This window comes from Cladosporium halotolerans (genome assembly GCF_011745625.1).
Source record: "Cladosporium halotolerans strain TM138-S3 chromosome Unknown Sca35, whole genome shotgun sequence".
Classification (NCBI taxonomy): domain Eukaryota; kingdom Fungi; phylum Ascomycota; class Dothideomycetes; order Cladosporiales; family Cladosporiaceae; genus Cladosporium; species Cladosporium halotolerans.
In genome coordinates, this window is record NW_027191486.1 from 122,405 (window position 1) to 140,062 (window position 17,658).

At 53.7% G+C, this 17,658-nt stretch overlaps 7 protein-coding genes across 7 annotated transcripts; 3 read left to right on the plus strand and 4 right to left on the minus strand.

Annotated features, from left to right (window-relative positions):
• Window positions 1-138: 138 nt before the first annotated feature.
• WHR41_07593 (uncharacterized protein) lies at window positions 139-2,364 on the plus strand (the record flags this gene model as incomplete). The annotated part of the gene is made up of 1 exon (XM_069376197.1): window positions 139-2,364. The coding sequence occupies one exon, from the start codon at window positions 139-141 to the stop codon at window positions 2,362-2,364; it is 2,226 nt and encodes a 741-aa protein (XP_069226544.1).
• Window positions 2,365-2,525: 161 nt separating this feature from the next.
• WHR41_07594 (uncharacterized protein) lies at window positions 2,526-3,915 on the plus strand (the record flags this gene model as incomplete). The annotated part of the gene is made up of 2 exons (XM_069376198.1): window positions 2,526-2,963; window positions 3,018-3,915. Exons 1-2 carry the CDS (start codon window positions 2,704-2,706, stop codon window positions 3,913-3,915), a joined length of 1,158 nt encoding a protein of 385 aa, XP_069226547.1. The 5' UTR covers window positions 2,526-2,703.
• Window positions 3,916-4,063: 148 nt separating this feature from the next.
• On the minus strand, window positions 4,064-6,439 carry WHR41_07595 (uncharacterized protein; the record flags this gene model as incomplete). Its single annotated transcript, XM_069376199.1, has 1 exon — window positions 4,064-6,439. The coding sequence occupies one exon, from the start codon at window positions 6,437-6,439 to the stop codon at window positions 4,064-4,066; it is 2,376 nt and encodes a 791-aa protein (XP_069226546.1).
• A 624-nt stretch (window positions 6,440-7,063) lies between these two features.
• On the plus strand, window positions 7,064-7,978 carry WHR41_07596 (uncharacterized protein; the record flags this gene model as incomplete). Its single annotated transcript, XM_069376200.1, has 1 exon — window positions 7,064-7,978. The coding sequence occupies one exon, from the start codon at window positions 7,064-7,066 to the stop codon at window positions 7,976-7,978; it is 915 nt and encodes a 304-aa protein (XP_069226549.1).
• A 201-nt stretch (window positions 7,979-8,179) lies between these two features.
• WHR41_07597 (uncharacterized protein) lies at window positions 8,180-10,686 on the minus strand. Its single transcript, XM_069376201.1, has 8 exons — window positions 10,208-10,686; window positions 9,446-10,153; window positions 9,333-9,379; window positions 9,168-9,257; window positions 8,864-9,114; window positions 8,766-8,806; window positions 8,588-8,695; window positions 8,180-8,531 (listed from the first exon to the last, which is right to left on the minus strand). The coding sequence occupies exons 1-8, from the start codon at window positions 10,430-10,432 to the stop codon at window positions 8,319-8,321; spliced, it is 1,683 nt and encodes a 560-aa protein (XP_069226548.1). The 5' UTR covers window positions 10,433-10,686; the 3' UTR covers window positions 8,180-8,318.
• A 910-nt stretch (window positions 10,687-11,596) lies between these two features.
• WHR41_07598 (uncharacterized protein) lies at window positions 11,597-13,222 on the minus strand. The gene is made up of 4 exons (XM_069376202.1): window positions 12,928-13,222; window positions 12,439-12,871; window positions 12,165-12,386; window positions 11,597-12,111 (listed from the first exon to the last, which is right to left on the minus strand). Exons 1-4 carry the CDS (start codon window positions 13,178-13,180, stop codon window positions 11,925-11,927), a joined length of 1,095 nt encoding a protein of 364 aa, XP_069226541.1. The 5' UTR covers window positions 13,181-13,222; the 3' UTR covers window positions 11,597-11,924.
• Window positions 13,223-13,405: 183 nt separating this feature from the next.
• Window positions 13,406-17,626, minus strand: WHR41_07599 (uncharacterized protein; the record flags this gene model as incomplete). The annotated part of the gene is made up of 2 exons (XM_069376203.1): window positions 13,406-14,136; window positions 14,188-17,626. 2 exons carry the CDS (start codon window positions 17,624-17,626, stop codon window positions 13,406-13,408), a joined length of 4,170 nt encoding a protein of 1,389 aa, XP_069226540.1.
• Between the last annotated feature and the right edge of the window lie 32 nt (window positions 17,627-17,658).

Consider the following 17,658-nt stretch of genomic DNA (forward strand, 5'->3'; position numbering starts at 1 on the left):
CTACGCCAGGAACTCTGCTGACAGTCTGAGCGGTTATTCGGTCTGCGTTTGCGGCTCTGCCATGCGTACCTAGCTGGGCGAAGGCAGCCCGTGTCCGCATCCATCTCCTCTGGCGAGTGACCCCCGCCGTCACCCGACATGCTCCACGAGGTCCTCCTCGCGCTTTCGGGCCACCCCTCGCCTCTGTTCGACAAAGACGCCGCCGCTGCTGACCTTTCTCACGATGGCGTCCCTCTACTTTCTCCTTCCGAGAAAGACCTGCTGGAATCTATCGGCCGACTCTCGCAGCTGCACCGTCGCCTGAGGACTCGACTGGACGAGATCGCGGCCTCCCACCATTCCACAATTTGTCGTGCAGCTGCCAACTCGGTCCGGCATACGCATCTGGCTCGCTTTCAGACGAAGATCCTCGACGTCGAGAGCAGGATCTTAAGCAAAGATGCTAGCATCGTTGGTGCCTACGACATTGTTCCGCTTGCGTCGGTCGTGGGCGAGTTCGATGAGTGGCATAGATTGATGAATTGGTACTGGAGCTTGACTTGCTATATGGATCCGCAGCGAAATGCTAGCCCGAGTGAGGAATGCTCAGGAGCCGGATTAATTGACAAGCTGCGAGCCGAATCTCAGACTGGATTTCCGGATATTGAAGCATCTGCCACCGAATTGATCACTATCGCAGAGACGGCTTGGCTTCGTCAAGTATCATCATGGGTACTGTATGGCAAGCTACCGGCGCATGGTGCCGACGACTTCTTCGTCAAGGCCGAACGCAGCACAGAAGGCCAGCCGGACGACTTCACAAAAGACAGCACGCTCTTACCCAAAATTGTTTCACCAGCAACCGCCTCTTCAATACTCTTCATCGGAAAGTCAATACATCAAGTCAGACATTACGAGCAGCATGCACAACTGCAAATGAAGGCGCAGCCTAGGAAGGCACAGCATAGTCAGCTTGCAAACGTCCATTTGAAACACCTCTCTCTACTATCATTTCCTATCGTCCCTGCACAGTTGGCGCGAGCGATATCTGCGATACGACTGTCGCTTTCTCAGAACGTACTACAACACCTCCTGCCGCTTGAGGACATAGTTGTTCTGCTTACTTGCTTGCGGAGGTACTTTCTGCTGGAAGATGGAGAGTTCACTTTAGCTCTTGTGCAAGAAGCAGAAGCTCGTCTCAATGCTCGCTACCAGAACATGGGACGACTTCTTCAACAAGATCCCATCAAAGCTTTACAAGGGCTGTCAATCAAGGACGCTGAGCTCAACCAAGCACTCAGTCAGACTTGGAAGGCACTAGCCATGCGGGACGACAGCGAAGAGAATCCTGCTTTCGAGTTCGCAAGAACCCACGTTTCGCTGTCTGCGCCGCGCAAGAATCAGACAAGGCCCTCTTCATCCGACTCCATTACGGCAGCGACTCCGAAAATGACTAGAATCGCTTTCAACGACATGCTGTTCCCGAGCGCCGCGTATTTGACTATGGACGCCAACGCGCCACTGGAACTTTTCATATCGCCTCGAGAAGTAGAAACGTACTCTGCGATTAATGCCTACCTTATATCTGTCAGACGCGCTCATCTTCGCCTTGCCGACCTGTGGAAGCGGACTCCTGCTCGGAGAGAGCACCCGGCACCACCAGGGCCGCAATACAACGCCACAGAAGCAGGACGTGCCGCACAGGCTCCGGCGCGCGTACGGGCGAGAAAGAGAGCAGTGGCAGCAAGGAAGATTTGGGCAACCTGCAGCGCGGCCATGTGTCTCCTTTCGGAAACATCAGCCTATCTTGAAGGAGAGATCATCAAATGCTGCTGGGATCAGTTCGATGCTTGGCTCCACGAACCCAACCCATCTGCCGAAGATTCATTCACCGCGTCAGCAGACACCAACACGCCAGAAAAGCCCACGCACCGCGACCCCGAAACCCTCGCAGCCGGCCACCGCGCCTTCCTCGCCGCGCTCACCTACGCCCTCTTCCTAACCGACGTCCCCTACACCAAAGAGCTCCGCTCGCTCCTCGGCAACGTAGACCAGCTCATCGCGCTCTTCGTCCGCCTTCTCGAAATCCAAGCCAAAATCGACCTCGAGCAAGAAGCCGGGCTGGCGACGGACCACGTGGAGGACGACGAGCGCAAGATCGCGCTAGAGATCGACCGCGCGCGGAAGAGGGTCGATAGCGACCTTAGGTCGGTGATCGGTAGGCTGAGGCAGTTGGATCAGGAGCGCATTGGGGCCGCGAGGTATCTGGATTTGGCGGGTGTGGAGACGGGTGGGTTTGAGCCGTGGAAGGGTGGGGGTGTGGATCGGTTGTTGATGAAGTTGGAGTTTGGGAAGGTGAGGGAGGATGGGTATGATATTATTTGAGTTGGTAGACATCAAAAATGCTCAAGATACACAATAATCGATGTGTTGTGATCTTATCTTCGGGAGCGGTAGTACTTTCATATCTGTTGCCTGTTTGGCGTAACGCCGTGCCAAGACAGCTCGACTTCAACCTCACAGGAGCTCTCTGGCCTGCTCAACTCCAGATCTGTGATATGAGTAAATTCTTCTCGACTCAATATCGTTTCCCAGTCATCATTTTGCTGATGAAAGAGGATGTTTCACAAATCTTCATAATGCGATAGAAGCTTCGACGCCTCCCACACAACGTTTTTGAACCCATTCACAGGGCTCTGAACCGCGGAAAGATAGCTCAAAGCCATGGATGCGCCAGCATCTCACCAAATACAAAGCTCTACTCTTCCACCAGCTCAGCCATCATACATTCTCCGAGGCCACACGGCTCAAATCCACTGTGTCCACTTCCTCCGGAAAAATTTGCGGTTACTGACCGGCGACGCCGATGGTTGGGTCGTTCTGTGGAATCTTGCGACTAAGCGTCCGGTCGCTGTCTGGAAGCCCCATGCTGGATCTGTGCTTGGGGTAGGGAGTTGGGGTGACGAGGACGAAAATGTGATAACGTAGGTTCTGGTCTAGATTGCAAAGGCTGACCCCAGATGCTGACCGTCCGACAGACACGGCCGAGACAACAAACTCCTCGTCTGGCAACTACGCGAGCAAGACGAGGTAACCTTCTCGAAAACCCTCCCAATCGACGACGCAACCTCAGAAAGAAAACAACCCTGGCTCCTCCACAGCCTAGACGTCAACGCCCTGAACTTCTGCTCCTTCGCCATGTCCCACATCCCTCCACCCACCACAAACGACCCCCCACCAACGCCCGACAAAATTCTCCTCGCCGTCCCCGGCCTCCAAGACGGCATGATCAACCTCACCGCCCTCCCCTCCAACACCCGCTACGCCACCATCCCCCCTCCCAAATCCACCAACACCGGCATGCTCATGGCCCTCAGCCTGCACCAACCCCCTTCCTCAGCCCACCCCTTAATAGCCGCAGGCTACGAAAGCGGCCACGTCGCCCTCTGGCGCCACAACCCCACCACCTCCCTCCAAACCTGGCAAACCACCTACCTCTCGCAACCGCACTCGCAGCCCGTCCTCTCCATCGCCATCGCGCCGCACACGGCGTGCTTCTTCTCCAGCTCCGCGGACGCCGTCGTCGCGCGCCACCCGCTGCCCGAGAGCTCCACGGAGCCCAAAAGCGTGCAGACGCGGCACGCGGGCCAGCAGGCGCTGGCCGTGCGGTCGGACGGGCGCGTGTTCGCGACGGCGGGGTGGGATGGGCGCGTGAGAGTTTATGCTGCGAGGGGGATGGGGGAGCTGGCGGTGCTGAAGTGGCATCGGGAGGGGTGTTATGCGGCGGCGTTCGCGGAGGTGTTGGATGAGGAGGGTGGGGAGGATCGGGAAAAGGCGCTGACGGTGGCGCAGCAGCGGGTTGCGAGGGTAAGGGCGACGCATTGGCTGGCGGCGGGGAGTAAGGATGGGAAGGTTTCGTTGTGGGATGTTTATTGAGACTGAGAGTGAAATCGAGGGTGGCTGGGAATTGTGTGGAATTCTTGGGGTGTATGCAAAGAAGCTATGGGTATCTTCAATGAGGTGCAAGAAAGGAAGACAAAGAAGGAAAAACAGCAAGCGGTAATCATATCCAAGGACCGCTCTATCAACCCAAGTTGAACTCCGACGCTCCACCCATGCTCCTGCCCATTTTGTTCATCTTCCTTCTCGCCTCCTGCTCGTCCGTCATCTCCGGCACGTCGAGATCCGCCGCATCGCGCGACCGCTTGCCATCGCCTGAAGCAGCAGCGTGGTTCTTGCCCGCTTGTGCCCGGCGCGCAGTCTTCATCTTCGCGCCGTCTTCCTTGCCCGGTCTCAGACCCGGCACGCGGATGGAACCGGGCTTGTCGCGCAGCGCGAAAGCCTTTGCGAGGTGTCCGAGATGCAGCTGCTTCATGTCGAACATGCTGCGCTCGGAGGCGATGTGGGTTGTGTAGGCACGGATATGGCTCTGGTAGGCTCTGCGGGCCTGCTCGAGGTGGCGCGGATGTTCGGTGGTCCAGCGCTCGGACTCGATCTGCCATTCGGTCGCGGCCTGTTCCCACTCACGGTTCGTGACGACGCCCGAGGCCGAGAAGCCCTTCTTCAGCAGCTCGTCGGCATCGTGATGGGTAAGGTTGCGTGGACGACTTTCTTTCAAGATATCAACGTATCCCTCTTCGCAGCCTGGCTGCAAGAAGATCATAGCGCGACCTTCCTTACCTGCACGGGCAGTACGACCGGCACGGTGAAGGTGGTCTTCCTTGCTGAAGGGAGGGTCGTATTCAATGACAAAGTCGACGTTGGGCAGATCGAGACCACGGGATGCAACGTCTGTACACACGAGCACTGCTGGGTCTTCACATTTGCTGAACGCTTTCAGCGCTGCTGTACGCGTGCTTTGCTGTAGGGAACCGTGAAGACGGAAGATGTGGACTGGGTTTTCGGAGGTTGCGAATGCAGCGGCGGGGCCATCTATGCGGTTCTCTGCGATGGTGTTGCCTTGAGGGATCTTGTCGGTTCGGCTCTGCTTGGGAAGCTTCAATTCTTGCATCGCATCGCTCGAGTCCTTCTTCTTGTCCTTGGAAGTGCTGGCAATGTCGTGTGTGAGCAATTCGAAGTGGAAATCGACACTGTCCGCACAGCTCATAAACACAATGCACTTCATCACGCTTCCCTTCCTCTTGAAAGCTTGTTTGAGCACCGCAATAAGCGTGACCAGTCTCTGCTTGGGCGGGACAATGGCGTAGCTTTGCTTCAACTGTGCGGGTGCAGAAAACACTTGCTCGGTGACCTCTCCGTTTGCATCGTTCGTGCGCTCTGACGCTTCAACGGCAATCGTGACCGGATCATGAAGGGCGATAGACTTGAGCTGCTCGATGTCTGCCTTGATAGTGGCAGAACACAGCACGGTATTCCGCTTCTCAGGGAGCCCGGGGATCGGAGTCTCTTGGACCTTCCTCGAACGCAGGTTCAGGTTACTAACAATCTTTTGAATGTCCTGGTCGAATCCGAGCTCCATCAAGCGATCACCTTCATCCAGCACCAGCCACCTGACTCTGCTCACATCCAGTACCTCGGTGTTGTTCAAGTGATCCGCAAGTCTACCAGGGGTGGCTACCAGGATGTTCAAGCCCTTTCGCAACCGCGCTTTCTCCGATTGTTTCTTTTCTCCACCAATGACCGTACCTCCGACAATCCAGTGGCAACATGAAAGTAGGCCCTCCAGGACCGTCTCGATCTGCTTACTGAGTTCGCGCGTGGGCGCTAGGACGAGCGCGAAAAGACCGCTTTTCCTGTTGAAGTCCTGGCCTTCAGCCTTCATCTTTTTCGATATCTCGCTGATGCGCTGCACGATCGGCAGCAAATAAGCTAAAGTTTTACCGGAACCAGTTTGGGCCTGGATGAAGGCGTCCTTGTCGGTTGTGCATAACTGTTGCAACGATTTCCGCTGAATTTCTGTTGGGGCTTTGATGTTCATTTTGTTCAGAAGGTGACTCGCAATGTTAGGCGAAAGCCCGAGGTTTGTGAAAGTGGCCATCTCGTCGGTCAAAGGTGCATTCGACGGTTCGACAGGAGTCTCATCCTCGGCAACGGGGTCTGGTTTCGCGGCTTTCGCAGCAGGGTTGTAGGTGAACAGTGACGAAATAACTTCGCCATTTGTCGACTTGGGCAGCGTCTCGCGCATACCAGGGGCTCGTCCACCCGGTCGCGGTCCAGTCCTGGGCGGTTGGAATCCTCCATCGTGGTTGTCCGTCCTCGGTCTCTTTGCAGGTTTTCCGTCTCCCCGAATGAACTCTTCCTTTTCGCCACGCACATTACCGTAATCCGGCGTTTTGTTTGACTTGCCCGTCGCGCGCTCTTCTGCCTTTTTGCGTCCCCATTCCGCAGATTTTCTCGCCGTCAAGCGGTCTTTCCAGCTACCGCCCTTGAACGATTTTTTGGGCGCCTGGAAGGCGTCGGTGGGCAGCTCAAAATTGAGCAGCATTCCATCGTCGCCCATGATGCCCTCGATTGACCCGCGCGCTGCGGTATGGGCTGATTGTATAGAGTCAAAGTGATGGACGGCGGCCAGAAATGTCAAGGAAAAATGCGGACTTGAACTCTTTGGGGCTAGAGCGCGCTGCCCCGCTGGTGAAGCTTCGCCCTGCAGCTCGCCGAGCGCCGAGAGAGGGCACGGTCTTTCGCGGGCTCTCACGCCGAGCTGCCTCATGCTCCAATGTCCGCGGTAAACAGCTTCACACCATGCGTGAATGCCCGCGCAGTCAGCTATTTGATCATTTATAAATTCGATTTCTGACTCAAGCTTGATGCTTACCAGAACTTGTAGGTGATTGCAACCTTTCAGCAATTTTTGTCCGGCGAAAAGGCCCATTTCACGCAGCAGCTCTTCGTCAAAGATCCTATACACAGAAAACCAAAAATCGCTATGTCGACAATCATGGCGCATCGCATAGCGGGCTCAAGAGCTAGAGCTGGTGCATTCTTTTCCAGGAGCCGGAACACAACATCGATCAATCTAACCCTACTGGCAAAATCTATCCACATCTTCCGAGACGTCCCTCCTCTTCGCACTCACCGACGAGAGCTCCTCCTCAATGGGAAGACCGTTGGTCTCGTGCCCACCATGGGCGCTCTGCACAAAGGTCACATTTCCCTGGTCAGACAAGCAGCAGAAGAGAACAGCCATGTCTTCGTCTCGGTCTACGTCAACCCCACCCAATTCGGCGTGAACGAGGATCTCGACAGCTACCCCAAGACATGGGATAGCGACATGGCTCAATTGAAAGAGCTGGATGAGGAACTGGAGAAGAGCGGCAAAGGCAGGATTGACGCGGTGTTTGCGCCTACAACCAAAACAATGTACCCAACTCTGCCGCCCGACTCCACCTTGCCCGGCACCGGCTCGTTCGTCACCATTACACCTTTGGCCAACCTGCTGGAAGGCCAGAGTCGACCTGTCTTCTTCCGCGGTGTGGCTACAGTGTGTACCAAACTATTCAACATCGTGGAGCCCGAGCGTGTATACTTCGGCCAGAAAGACGTGCAGCAGACGGTCATCATAAAGCGCATGGTCCAAGACTTTCACATGAACACGGAGGTGCGGATAGGCCCGACAGAACGCGAGAGCGACGGTCTAGCAATGAGTAGCCGCAACGTATACCTCGGCGAGCGACGGAGAAAAACGGGCATCGTTCTTTCCGTGGCCCTTGGAGCCGCGAGAGCCGCCTACGAAATGGGCAAGACCAACCGCGACGATATCCTGGCGCTGGCTTGGGACATTACGAACATGATGAACATTGGACAGGATGAGCTTCCGGTGGAAAAGCAGGCTCAGTTTGAAGTCGACTATATCTCGCTGGCGGATCCGGATACGTTGGAAGAAGTTGAGACCGTGGACCCGAAGAAGGGAGCCATCCTCAGTGGTGCTATTAAGATGCTACCGCTTGAAGCCACGGTCGATGGAGAGAAGCTTGGCCTTGGAAATGATAAAGTGCCTGTGCGACTCATCGACAATTTGATCTTGAAGCCGAAAGCGTAAGATCTTCGACCGTTGGTTTGATATTATTTCCACGGTATTGGATGGTGCTACCTAAGCGCTCAGTCTCACCGGTCTGGACGACTCGGTAGTGACGAAGGATGATCCTGGAATCGAACGCGTCATGGCATCTCTATACTTACGGAAGCTGCTAGCCACCAGCACATGATTACGGACTTGAATTACCGGGTTGGGAAAGACTAATCCTAGAAGCAAACTCATGCTGGCATTAATCGTTACATTCATGGCATTTGCATAATCATGAAAAGTACTAGGGAAGCACACAATATTGCCAATCTGGATAGCCCCTCGGAGGTGGGCTCGCACACGAGCTCGATCGCGCTCAAGCCTTGTCGTCGGTCTTCGCAACCTCCTGCCTCTCTTCGGACGGAGTCTCCTGCATTTCCAATTTCTTCGAACCCGCCTCCGGATCGACGACGGAATTTCCGCGGCTGGCAGCCATGACCAGGTTGGGGTTCTCCTCCTTGAGTCTGGCAAAGTGCTTCTCTGCATCCCAGACCCAAGGTGAGTCGGCTTCGAAGAGCAAGTCGATTTCCTGGCGCGAATGGTCAGTACGTGTTAGGAAGAGGGTTCTATGAGCATTGATGATACCTCGAGCGTTCTCTGGTTCGATTCGGGATAGAGCGCCCAAACCATGGGGATAGAGAGGACGTTGGCGGCGCCGAAGATGTACAGCGTGGCTTCGCCGATAGAGCTGAACTGTTGCAGAGTTAGCGGACAGGTCGATAGAGTTGAAAGCAATAATGAAAGAGCCAGGGAATGAACATACCATTACCGGACACAGCAGCGTGAGCCAACCATTGCCAATACCTGTCAAATAATGTTAACGGATGGGACCTTGATTGAAACGAGACGCGTTGAACTCACTCCATCCGACAACACCGAACGCGTTGCCCTTGGCACGCACTTCCAGTGGGAAGATCTCAGCCGGGTAGAGCCACGGAACCGTCAACCAAGTTGCGCCGAATACGAACGTGAAGATGTATACGAAACTTGCCGCCGCAGCGCCATACGAGTCGGCGGAAGCAGTGTTGCCAGCTGCACGCGCGTCGAGGCCGGCGCGAGCCATCCCGCCTGCGAGGAACATGGCGATACCTTGGCCAACAGCGCCCCAATACCTGAGATACTGTGATTAGCGATAGTCGATTACAAGGCGACAGAGCATGCTTACAACGTCCACCTGCGGCCAATCCTGTCAAGCGTGAAGACGCAGATGAGTGTCGAGAACATGTAAAAGACGTTGTTGAGACCGCTGATCCATCTACAGACGAAGAATCGCTGGTCAGTCAAGCACTCCCAATATTGAAGGGCACGTCGGTGTCGAGTGTATACTCACTGGCTCTTCTCCGAATTGAAGCCTGCGATGCGAAAGATGGTGGGTGCCTATAATAGCATGTTAGCTTGTCACGTGCCGGGGATTCGCTAAGCCCAAGCCAAATGGGAACTCACATAAACTGTCACGCCAGCAATCCCAACCCACTCCTGCATGATTTGCAACCAGATGACCAACTGCACGCGGCGTCCAGTGTGTAGCTTGCCGCTCCCTTTACCAATTAGCATGGACAGGTAGCTGTTGGACCGCGCGTGCGCCCGCTCCCGGACGACGATGTTCTTGATATCCTGGAACTCGGCCTCTGCCCTCACGGCATCCTCTCCCTCACTGCCGCGTAACCGTTTGAGGATGTACCGTGCCTCTTCGTCTCTGCCTACTTTTGCCAGCCAGCGAGGGCTTTCGGGGAAGAACCAGCAGACGGCGAACAGTATCAGCAATGGGATGATTTGGAACGCAATCGGAAACCTCCAGCGTATCGGTGACCTGCCTCCATCGATGAAACTCAGACCGAATTCTAGCCAGTACGCCAAGACCACGCCTGCTATATTTAAAGTGAACTCGATTGCGATAAATTGGCCTCGAGAAGTGTGGTCAGCGGTCTCAGTTGCCCAGACCGGCACGATGGCGTTGAGAACGCCCGTTCCCCAGCCATTGATCAGACGCGCGAAGATCATCCAGATGTGGTTTTGCGCGGAGCATTGCAGTGCGGCGCCGAAGATGGCCCATGCAGCTCCGAATGCAATCGTGCGAACGCGACCGATTTTGTCGCCTACCCAGCCGCCGACGAGGCATCCGACCAGAGTTCCGAGGTAGTACACAGAGACCTAGTGCAGAATCGTCAGTCCTCAACCAGGAGAAGATACGATTAGTAGACTTACAATGCCACCCTGGAGCAATGAATCTGTGACGACCGGATCGCCTTCTTCATTGACATAGCCGAACCCCATGAGGTTAATGTAGTCCGTAGCGTTGTTGACGCCACCCATCATTCCCTGGTCATAACCGAAGAAGAAGATCGAAAGTGCTGCAACGCAGTTGATGGCGACGAGCAATTTCTTCTTCTCCAGCTTGTGCGCCACGCGCCAGCCTGTTATTTGATCCATGTTGTGCGAAGCGTACCCAGCGATTTCTCAATGGCCGTAGGAACCGTTCACATGCACGGGGGAGGTGGCAGGTGCGGCAAGACTATTATATAGTCAAACACCGAGAGAAAAGAAGATCGACCACCACCACGTGCCCACATGGCATTGCAGGTCCAAGTCTATTATTTCGTTACCGTCCGGCGTTCGCTCGCCCGGAGCCGCGAGTCGGGGACCGCATATCCTGCCATACCTGACCGAAGTGGGTTCGAGATGCCAGAAAAAGCAGGCCGAAGAACTCAAGCGCTGACAAGCGAGTGGGGAGTGGGGTCCCCCATGCTTAACTGGCAGGACTCGGGGGATTCCAGCACTTGGTTGGATCGGCTCCACCACATGCCCATGGAGATCGGCGCGGAGAATAGGCTCGAACGCGCCGCTTGACTTTCTCTCGCTGCATTTTCATTTGCCGACGTGGGAGGTTGGCCGATGGTGGCTTTTGAGTTTGGTGAAGTGTTACTGTGTAGGTTGCATGGCATACGCGTGGTTTATGATGATCTTGATCTTTGTCACTTGGTACTCGATGCGATTGAATTTGATCCTTACATTTGACATTTCTATCCACGATCTTGCTTGAGATGCCAAGGTGAGGCAATACCGTTTCTGTCCCACCTGCATCTGCATCGGCTGTCGCCGACAATAGGGTCGGGTAATGGTTCGCCGGTCTACGGTACCGTGACGATGACATTAGCCGGTGGGTTCGATATCACGCCGCATACGATACCTCCCTACAGTAACTGCTCTCCTAGCCATGCATGACATGCATGTCACTAGCGCTCTCTGCGCGAACAGCACTGGCTCAGCGCATGTCGCGAATCCTGAAGTACGTGAATCATGACACGTTCTAGCTCAAGAAGCACTACACCAAGAGCCACCGCCAGATCAACCCATTCTCGATCACGCCGGTTGGTCCGGTCCGGGACATTCTGCCCCTCGACGGAGTGGGATCTAACTGTATCCGATGTGAGGATATCCTTCAAGCCATAGCAACTTGGGGAGTGTTGCGAGAAGCTCACACGGAAGCGGTAAGGATATTTGCGCTGCTAAAAGACCTTTGTCTTTAGATTCATCGTTTGCCTTCCAGGAGAGACATAGATATCGTGCGAGAAGCTTATACGAGAGCAGTAAAGATGCGTGAACTGCCATCAAGATTGTTATTGTTATAAACATCGTTTACGTCTAGGAGAGGGATAGATATCCTGAGAGAAGCTTTTATGAAGGCAGTAAAGATACTTGAGTTACTACAAAGATCTTGGACAATAGGACCATTGTTTTACGTTTAGAAGATGCGTGGATGTTCCGGTTGCTCTCTCGTGCTCGAAGTTCACAGCCTGATTAGCAGCCGGCACGCCCAGGAGTAACGACGAAAGCACATGGTTGAGACGAAAAGCCCCGTACCGTTGCTGAGAGGCTATCTGTGCGGTCTTCGGACATGTCAATCTCTCCAAAGCTCCATTCTCTACTTCAGCGCTGCCTTGACTGCAGGCACCTCTTCGTCGAGGGGCAGAATGTCCGGGACCGGACCAACCGGCGTGATCGAGAATGGGTTGATCTGGCGGTGGCTCTTGGTGTAGTGCTTCTTGATGTGGGTGAACTCGGTCGTGCTGCCAAAGGCTTCGTGGTTCCAGTAGAGGTTACGGACCCACCTGAGTTTTGTTAGTGTCTTTCGCACACAAGTTCCGTGGGATTGCAGGCTTACTTGTGAAGGTTGGGGTATCCGCTGCGAATGTCGCGGAGGTTGCACTTGAAGTGTTGCACGTAGACAGGGTCGAAGCGGATGATTGTCGTGTAGAGACGCACGTCTGCCTCGGTCAAGCGGTCGCCGAAGTAGAATGGGCCGCTTGACTTTGCAAGGTCGGCCTCTGCGCGGTCGAGCGAAGTAAAGAGCTGCTTGACGGCCGTCTCGTATGCGTCTTGGCTCCTGCATGCTTATCAGTATGTAAAGATGGTGTTAGCGCTTGAGTCAGGCTTACGATGCGAAACCAGACTTGTATACGCCGTTGTTGATGTCGTGGTAAGTCCACTCGTTCGTCTCCTCAATCTTGGGCTTCAAATCCTCAGGCAGGAGATCGACGTTCTTGTACTTCTCCGGAAGGAGATGGTCAAATTCGGTGTAGAACATGCGGATGATCTCACTCGACTCGTTGCTGACAATGGTGTTCTGCTTCTTGTCGTAGAGCGTGGGGACCGTGAAGCGACCTTCGTAGTCCTTGTTTACACTGAAGTAAATGTTACGCAGGTGCGTGAAGCCCTCGTGGACCGGATCCGCCTCAACGTGCTCGCCCGGCTCGTTGTCTTCCGAAGTGGCGAAACGCCATCCCTTCTCAAGCATCTCCCAGTGCACTGAGGTGTACGAAATGAAATCTTCGAGGCCCTTGAGTTTGCGAACAATGAGTGCGCGGTGAGCTGATGAGCTGGTTAGCGGCTGCCAAAAATGCCTTTCCACGGCGTTGTTGGCTTACCCCAAGGGCATGCATATGAGACGTAAAGATGGTAGCGACCCTTCTCCGCCGGGAACTTTGCATCAGGTTTGCTCGAAATGAAATCCCTAAAGACCGACTGCTGGCGTTTGAACTCGCCGGTCGACTTGTCCGCCCAAGACAAAATGCCGCTGGTCTTGTCCATTGCTGCTGGTGTTGAAGTGAATTGCCTCGTGAAGAGCTTTGGCGTTATTTGATTTTGCAGCAGACCGAAGCGCGCTACAGATCTGAACATATGGTGTTTCTGCTGTGTATCTCGTTGGCAACAGCAGTAGACGTGATATAAGAACGTAGCTGGCCGGAGCTCACAATGAAGCTATGATGAGGTGTGCGTGAAACGCTGACCTCATCCTTAGAATTCTCCGCTAATTTGTTTGTCATACAGGAATTGCAGCTAATTTGCCATCATTAACATCACCCACGGGATCGCTAACCTGCCATGCCGACAAAAAGCTGTTTACTAAGACTGGACGCGATGCAGAACATGCGGCGGCAAGCTCATCGGTGGCACATCAACATCAGAGTTCGCAGCCAGTGCCGCGCTGGTGAATGGACTCGGCGCTGGCGCCTTGGGTTTGCGAGCCTCATCATAGATCGACTTCAAACCCTTCTCGTCTTTGCAGAAGAGTTTAAAAGTTTTCACCACGTCGTCCGCAAAGACACTTCCAGACTGCTTCCCAGCTGAGCTAGATCGGAGTACGCCCAAACGATTGGGTAAGATGAGGAAATCGTACTTCGGATCCTCCGAGATCTGGGCCAAAACAAGGCCAGACTTGTGGATGAACTGGGTCATCTCATAGTCCGGTCGGCCCCAAGAGTAAGTGATGTCGAGTTTGGAAGAGAAGCTGGACGCGGACTCTAGATCAAGCACGAAGCCAGCTTTGCGCAACAGTGCCTTGTGATAGTGTGCAGGGTCTTCAAAACTCCGCGAGATCGGTGACAGAGCGGAGAGGTATGGCGTAGCGGGAGCTCTATCTGGAGGCCTGATCGCCAACTGTACATGCTGTGGCTTGTCGAAAGGGTGCGTAAGATACTGCTTGCTCGCTTCCGCGATTGGTACCTGTACCAACTTTAAGCCATGGGTTTCTGCCAGAGAAGTCCATCTGTTCAGAGCTTCGCGGATCAATCTTGGAGTGGTTGCCAGCCAATCGAGATACACATGGTAGCAGTTTTCAGGGTTGTGAATTCGATCTGTGGAAACTATCAGTGCTGCCTTGAGTTGTGTGTGTAGCTCAGAATTACCGAAATGTAGATTGATGATCTCCGGACGTGTTGATTTGTACGACGGATCAACATTGTACTGCAACATCTGACTCAATGCGATCTGTTTCTTTTCCGTAGGAGCAACAAGAGGCGTGCCTTTGCTCGACGAATCAGAATCTGGCACCAAAGGCCTTGAGAGCGGCGAGTAACGAGACTCTGATATTGGTGTAGGAGGTACGGATATCCCGAGCGACTTTGTGAAGAAGCCTGCAGTGTCCGGATACTCAGTCGTGCGGTAGTTCCCAGCGATCTGGTAGAAGTAGTTGCCGTCTCGGAACTCATGCTTGTGCCGTACGTGAGTGAAAATACCACGATTCATAAGCTCATTGCCCATTTCGACAGCCTCTTCGCGAGTATGAAGGTCCTTGAACACGCCAAGCAACCAATTGGTCATCTCGTCGCCACGAAAGCATTTCAAATGCATACGCGTGAACCACCTGCGGTCTCTGACTTCAACACCGAGCGGCGGGGCTTCCTGCATCTGTCTCACCAACTTCATAATGTCGAAGTTGCTGCTGTGATACATTTCGGATTCTGCAAATAATGGCGTCGTAGCTTCAGTGTCGGCAAGATGGCCTGTCAAGCTAGTATCCTGAGTGTTCAGAACAGCGCTTGTGTCTCTCGTCTGATATTCAATAGCCAGTGGATTGGGATCGCGGTCGCTCACAGTCTTCAAGGTTTTCGGCTTGGCTAGAGACGCCTGATGGCTCTTGTCTTCTAAAGTCACGAGACGGTGTCGTTGCCAAAGTTGTGTAAGCTTTTGGATACCATCAATCCGCTTCTCCTCGTCGGACAGGTCGCGCGACCTTATAGTACCGCTACCTGCGTCTGCTCTTGTGGCAGGATCTGCAGGTAAAAGAACAAACCTCATTTGAGACGCGCCAGAGACAGGCAGACTTGTGGTATCGTTCACCAGCGCCTGATCCAAAACTGCCCAATCCAAATCTTGAAGGTCTGTTTGAGTGTCTACCACAGCTCTTAAGCCACCTAAGCGCGGATTGTATTCCTGCTTCATGCCATCTGCAGTCGATGGAACAAGCTCGTCATGAGTGTTAGGGTGGAATTCGATGACTTGAAGCTCTAGACTCGACACAATCTCAATTTCGTGGTAGAGGGTGCCAACTGACATTAGTATCGGTCCCTTCAAAGACATCAGATCCTCTGTTCCTATCTTCGTTGACTTTGTGACCAATTGGAAGCCTCGAGCCAATCGAAGTGATATAAGCCTATGCATGAGACCGGTGGATTCGTCTGGGCTGTCTGTCAAACCGGACAATATAAGGCGACGCAACTTGTGGTCGTAGTGTTTGTCAAGCTCTCTGGAAGTTGGAGCAAAATCTGTCGAAATGGGCAGTGACGCCGGCGCGCCCATAGAGTCCCATTTGAAAGACCCTGAGTCTATGGTCTTCGGAAATACATGATGCCACTTCCGATATTGGCTAGCGATCCGCATATTGTCCCTTTTAGGATTGCAGGGATTGACAAGTGTAAGCCACGGTGTTAGGGCTTGCTGAGCAAGTTCTTTGGCTTCCAGTCCTGGCAACGTGCTCTGTGATGCAAAAGGCCTTGGTGTCTTCGACAGCAATTCCGGAGATGCCTTGGACGGAGATAACTCTTCCCTTGGAGGATCGGCGCCTGATTCATCACCTGATTTGCCCGTCTCGTCGATAGCAGACATTGAGCCGTTTTGTATTTCAACCGGCTTTGTGTTCCTAGGCTGCTCTGACCCGGGTTGGGAGGTCAAACTTTGCTGGGAGTTCTTCCTGGCCAAAGACTGCCGTATCTGCTTTGCCAGGCCGCTCGAAGCCTCGTTCGGCGTGAAGGATGTAGGATGTATGTCTTTACCGTGACTCGCATACTCAGTGGAGATGGTGGTGCTGGCTGTGCCCGTGATAGGTGCTAGTCCTCGCGGGCCAAGACTAATCTTCCTACTAGATTGCAGGAGAAGGTGTGCAGAGCCTTCCCGTTTCAGTCTCGGAAAGGTGCCACTAGCTTTGGAAGTGACGGATTTTGCCGCGTCTTCGCTCAGCGTGCGATCTGGAAGAGAGGCCCTGCTAGGGTTGGCGTTCGCTCGTAAGGTTTTGAGATTTGAAGGAGCAATATCCTGCTTGAGGTCTACCTGCTCACTGTTCGTAGTCGTATCTCCTGAGCAGAACGTCATGTCATCAAATTTTGACATCAAGCTTGTACTCGAGGGAAATGGTAAGCGCTCAGTCTCTAACTTGAGTGGTGCGATGCCCACATTCAAGATCTCTTCCGCCTCAGGTAGCAACCATCTCGAGTCGCTGCTTTTGTTTCCCCAATAGGAGACATCTGCCCAATGTGGTAATGCGTATTCGATCTGCTGGCCAATTTTGTACTTGAACAACGGTACTGGGTGCAAGGGTTTCGGAGACAGCGCCACTATGTCTACTCCGATACTGTTTCCAAGCAGAAGATTTGTCGTCTGCTTAAGCAGACTGTGGTCGCTATCAAAATAGCCGGTGCCCGCCGTTATAGCAACAATAGATATGCCGGTGTTTGATAGATGTGGGTCCATGTTGTCGTTGACCACGTCTAACGCAGCGGTATAGATAGCCTCCAACAGATTTCCTCGCCGAGCGAGTGTGACTTGCCTAGGAAGGCGAGAGCTGTTGAAGACATATCTCAGAGTCTGCAATGTCATTCGCCAATCAGAGCCTGGGATATCTTCACACACAACGTGAAAGAAGTCATCCTGCCCGTACTTCGTAGAGGGCTGAGACGCATCGCCGATACTTCTGCCGAAGAGTATCAGCGAAAAGTGGTGACGCATTTTCAGCGTCTCCCACCGTGAAAACAGTTCGGTCAGATAGCCTTCTATCAGGTTCTCGTACATCAGGTGGCCTTCTGACCAGAGCTCCAACATCTCTCGCGAGACCTGAATGAGGATAGTAAATCTAGCACTTCCACTTCGAAAGATTGGCTTTGTCGTCGGTTGTCTGACAAGTGCAGAATCGGCTTCTTTTCCATCAATGTAGATCGTCCGCGCGATTGCGGTGTTCGACCCCATGAACTTGATCTCTTGATTTCGGTAGATCACTCCGCGATCCATAGATCTCGTCATCTGCCACATATCCGCGCGAGAAAGACAAATGTCGCGGAAGAAGAATTCCACGTGGTTGGCAGTAGCTTCCTGGTCATCATCGAGAACGGTGAGGGTCGCGGACATGCGATTCTCAAATAAAAAGCGTTCGCCCAGGGTGACATGTAACGAAATCTCCCTTGATGCTACGGCGCGTTGCTTGGACAAAACATGGATGGGCATGGCGTTTTTGGCATTCAAAATGCCCACCTTGCCTTCCGGTAGGATTTCTGTGCCGCAAAGCACATCTTCTTGCGACACTCGATCATCGTGCAAGACGACCGTGCATGGTCGGTCGGTTTTACCCGCAGCCATCGCGACAGAGGAATCCAGTCTCGAGCCAGTGC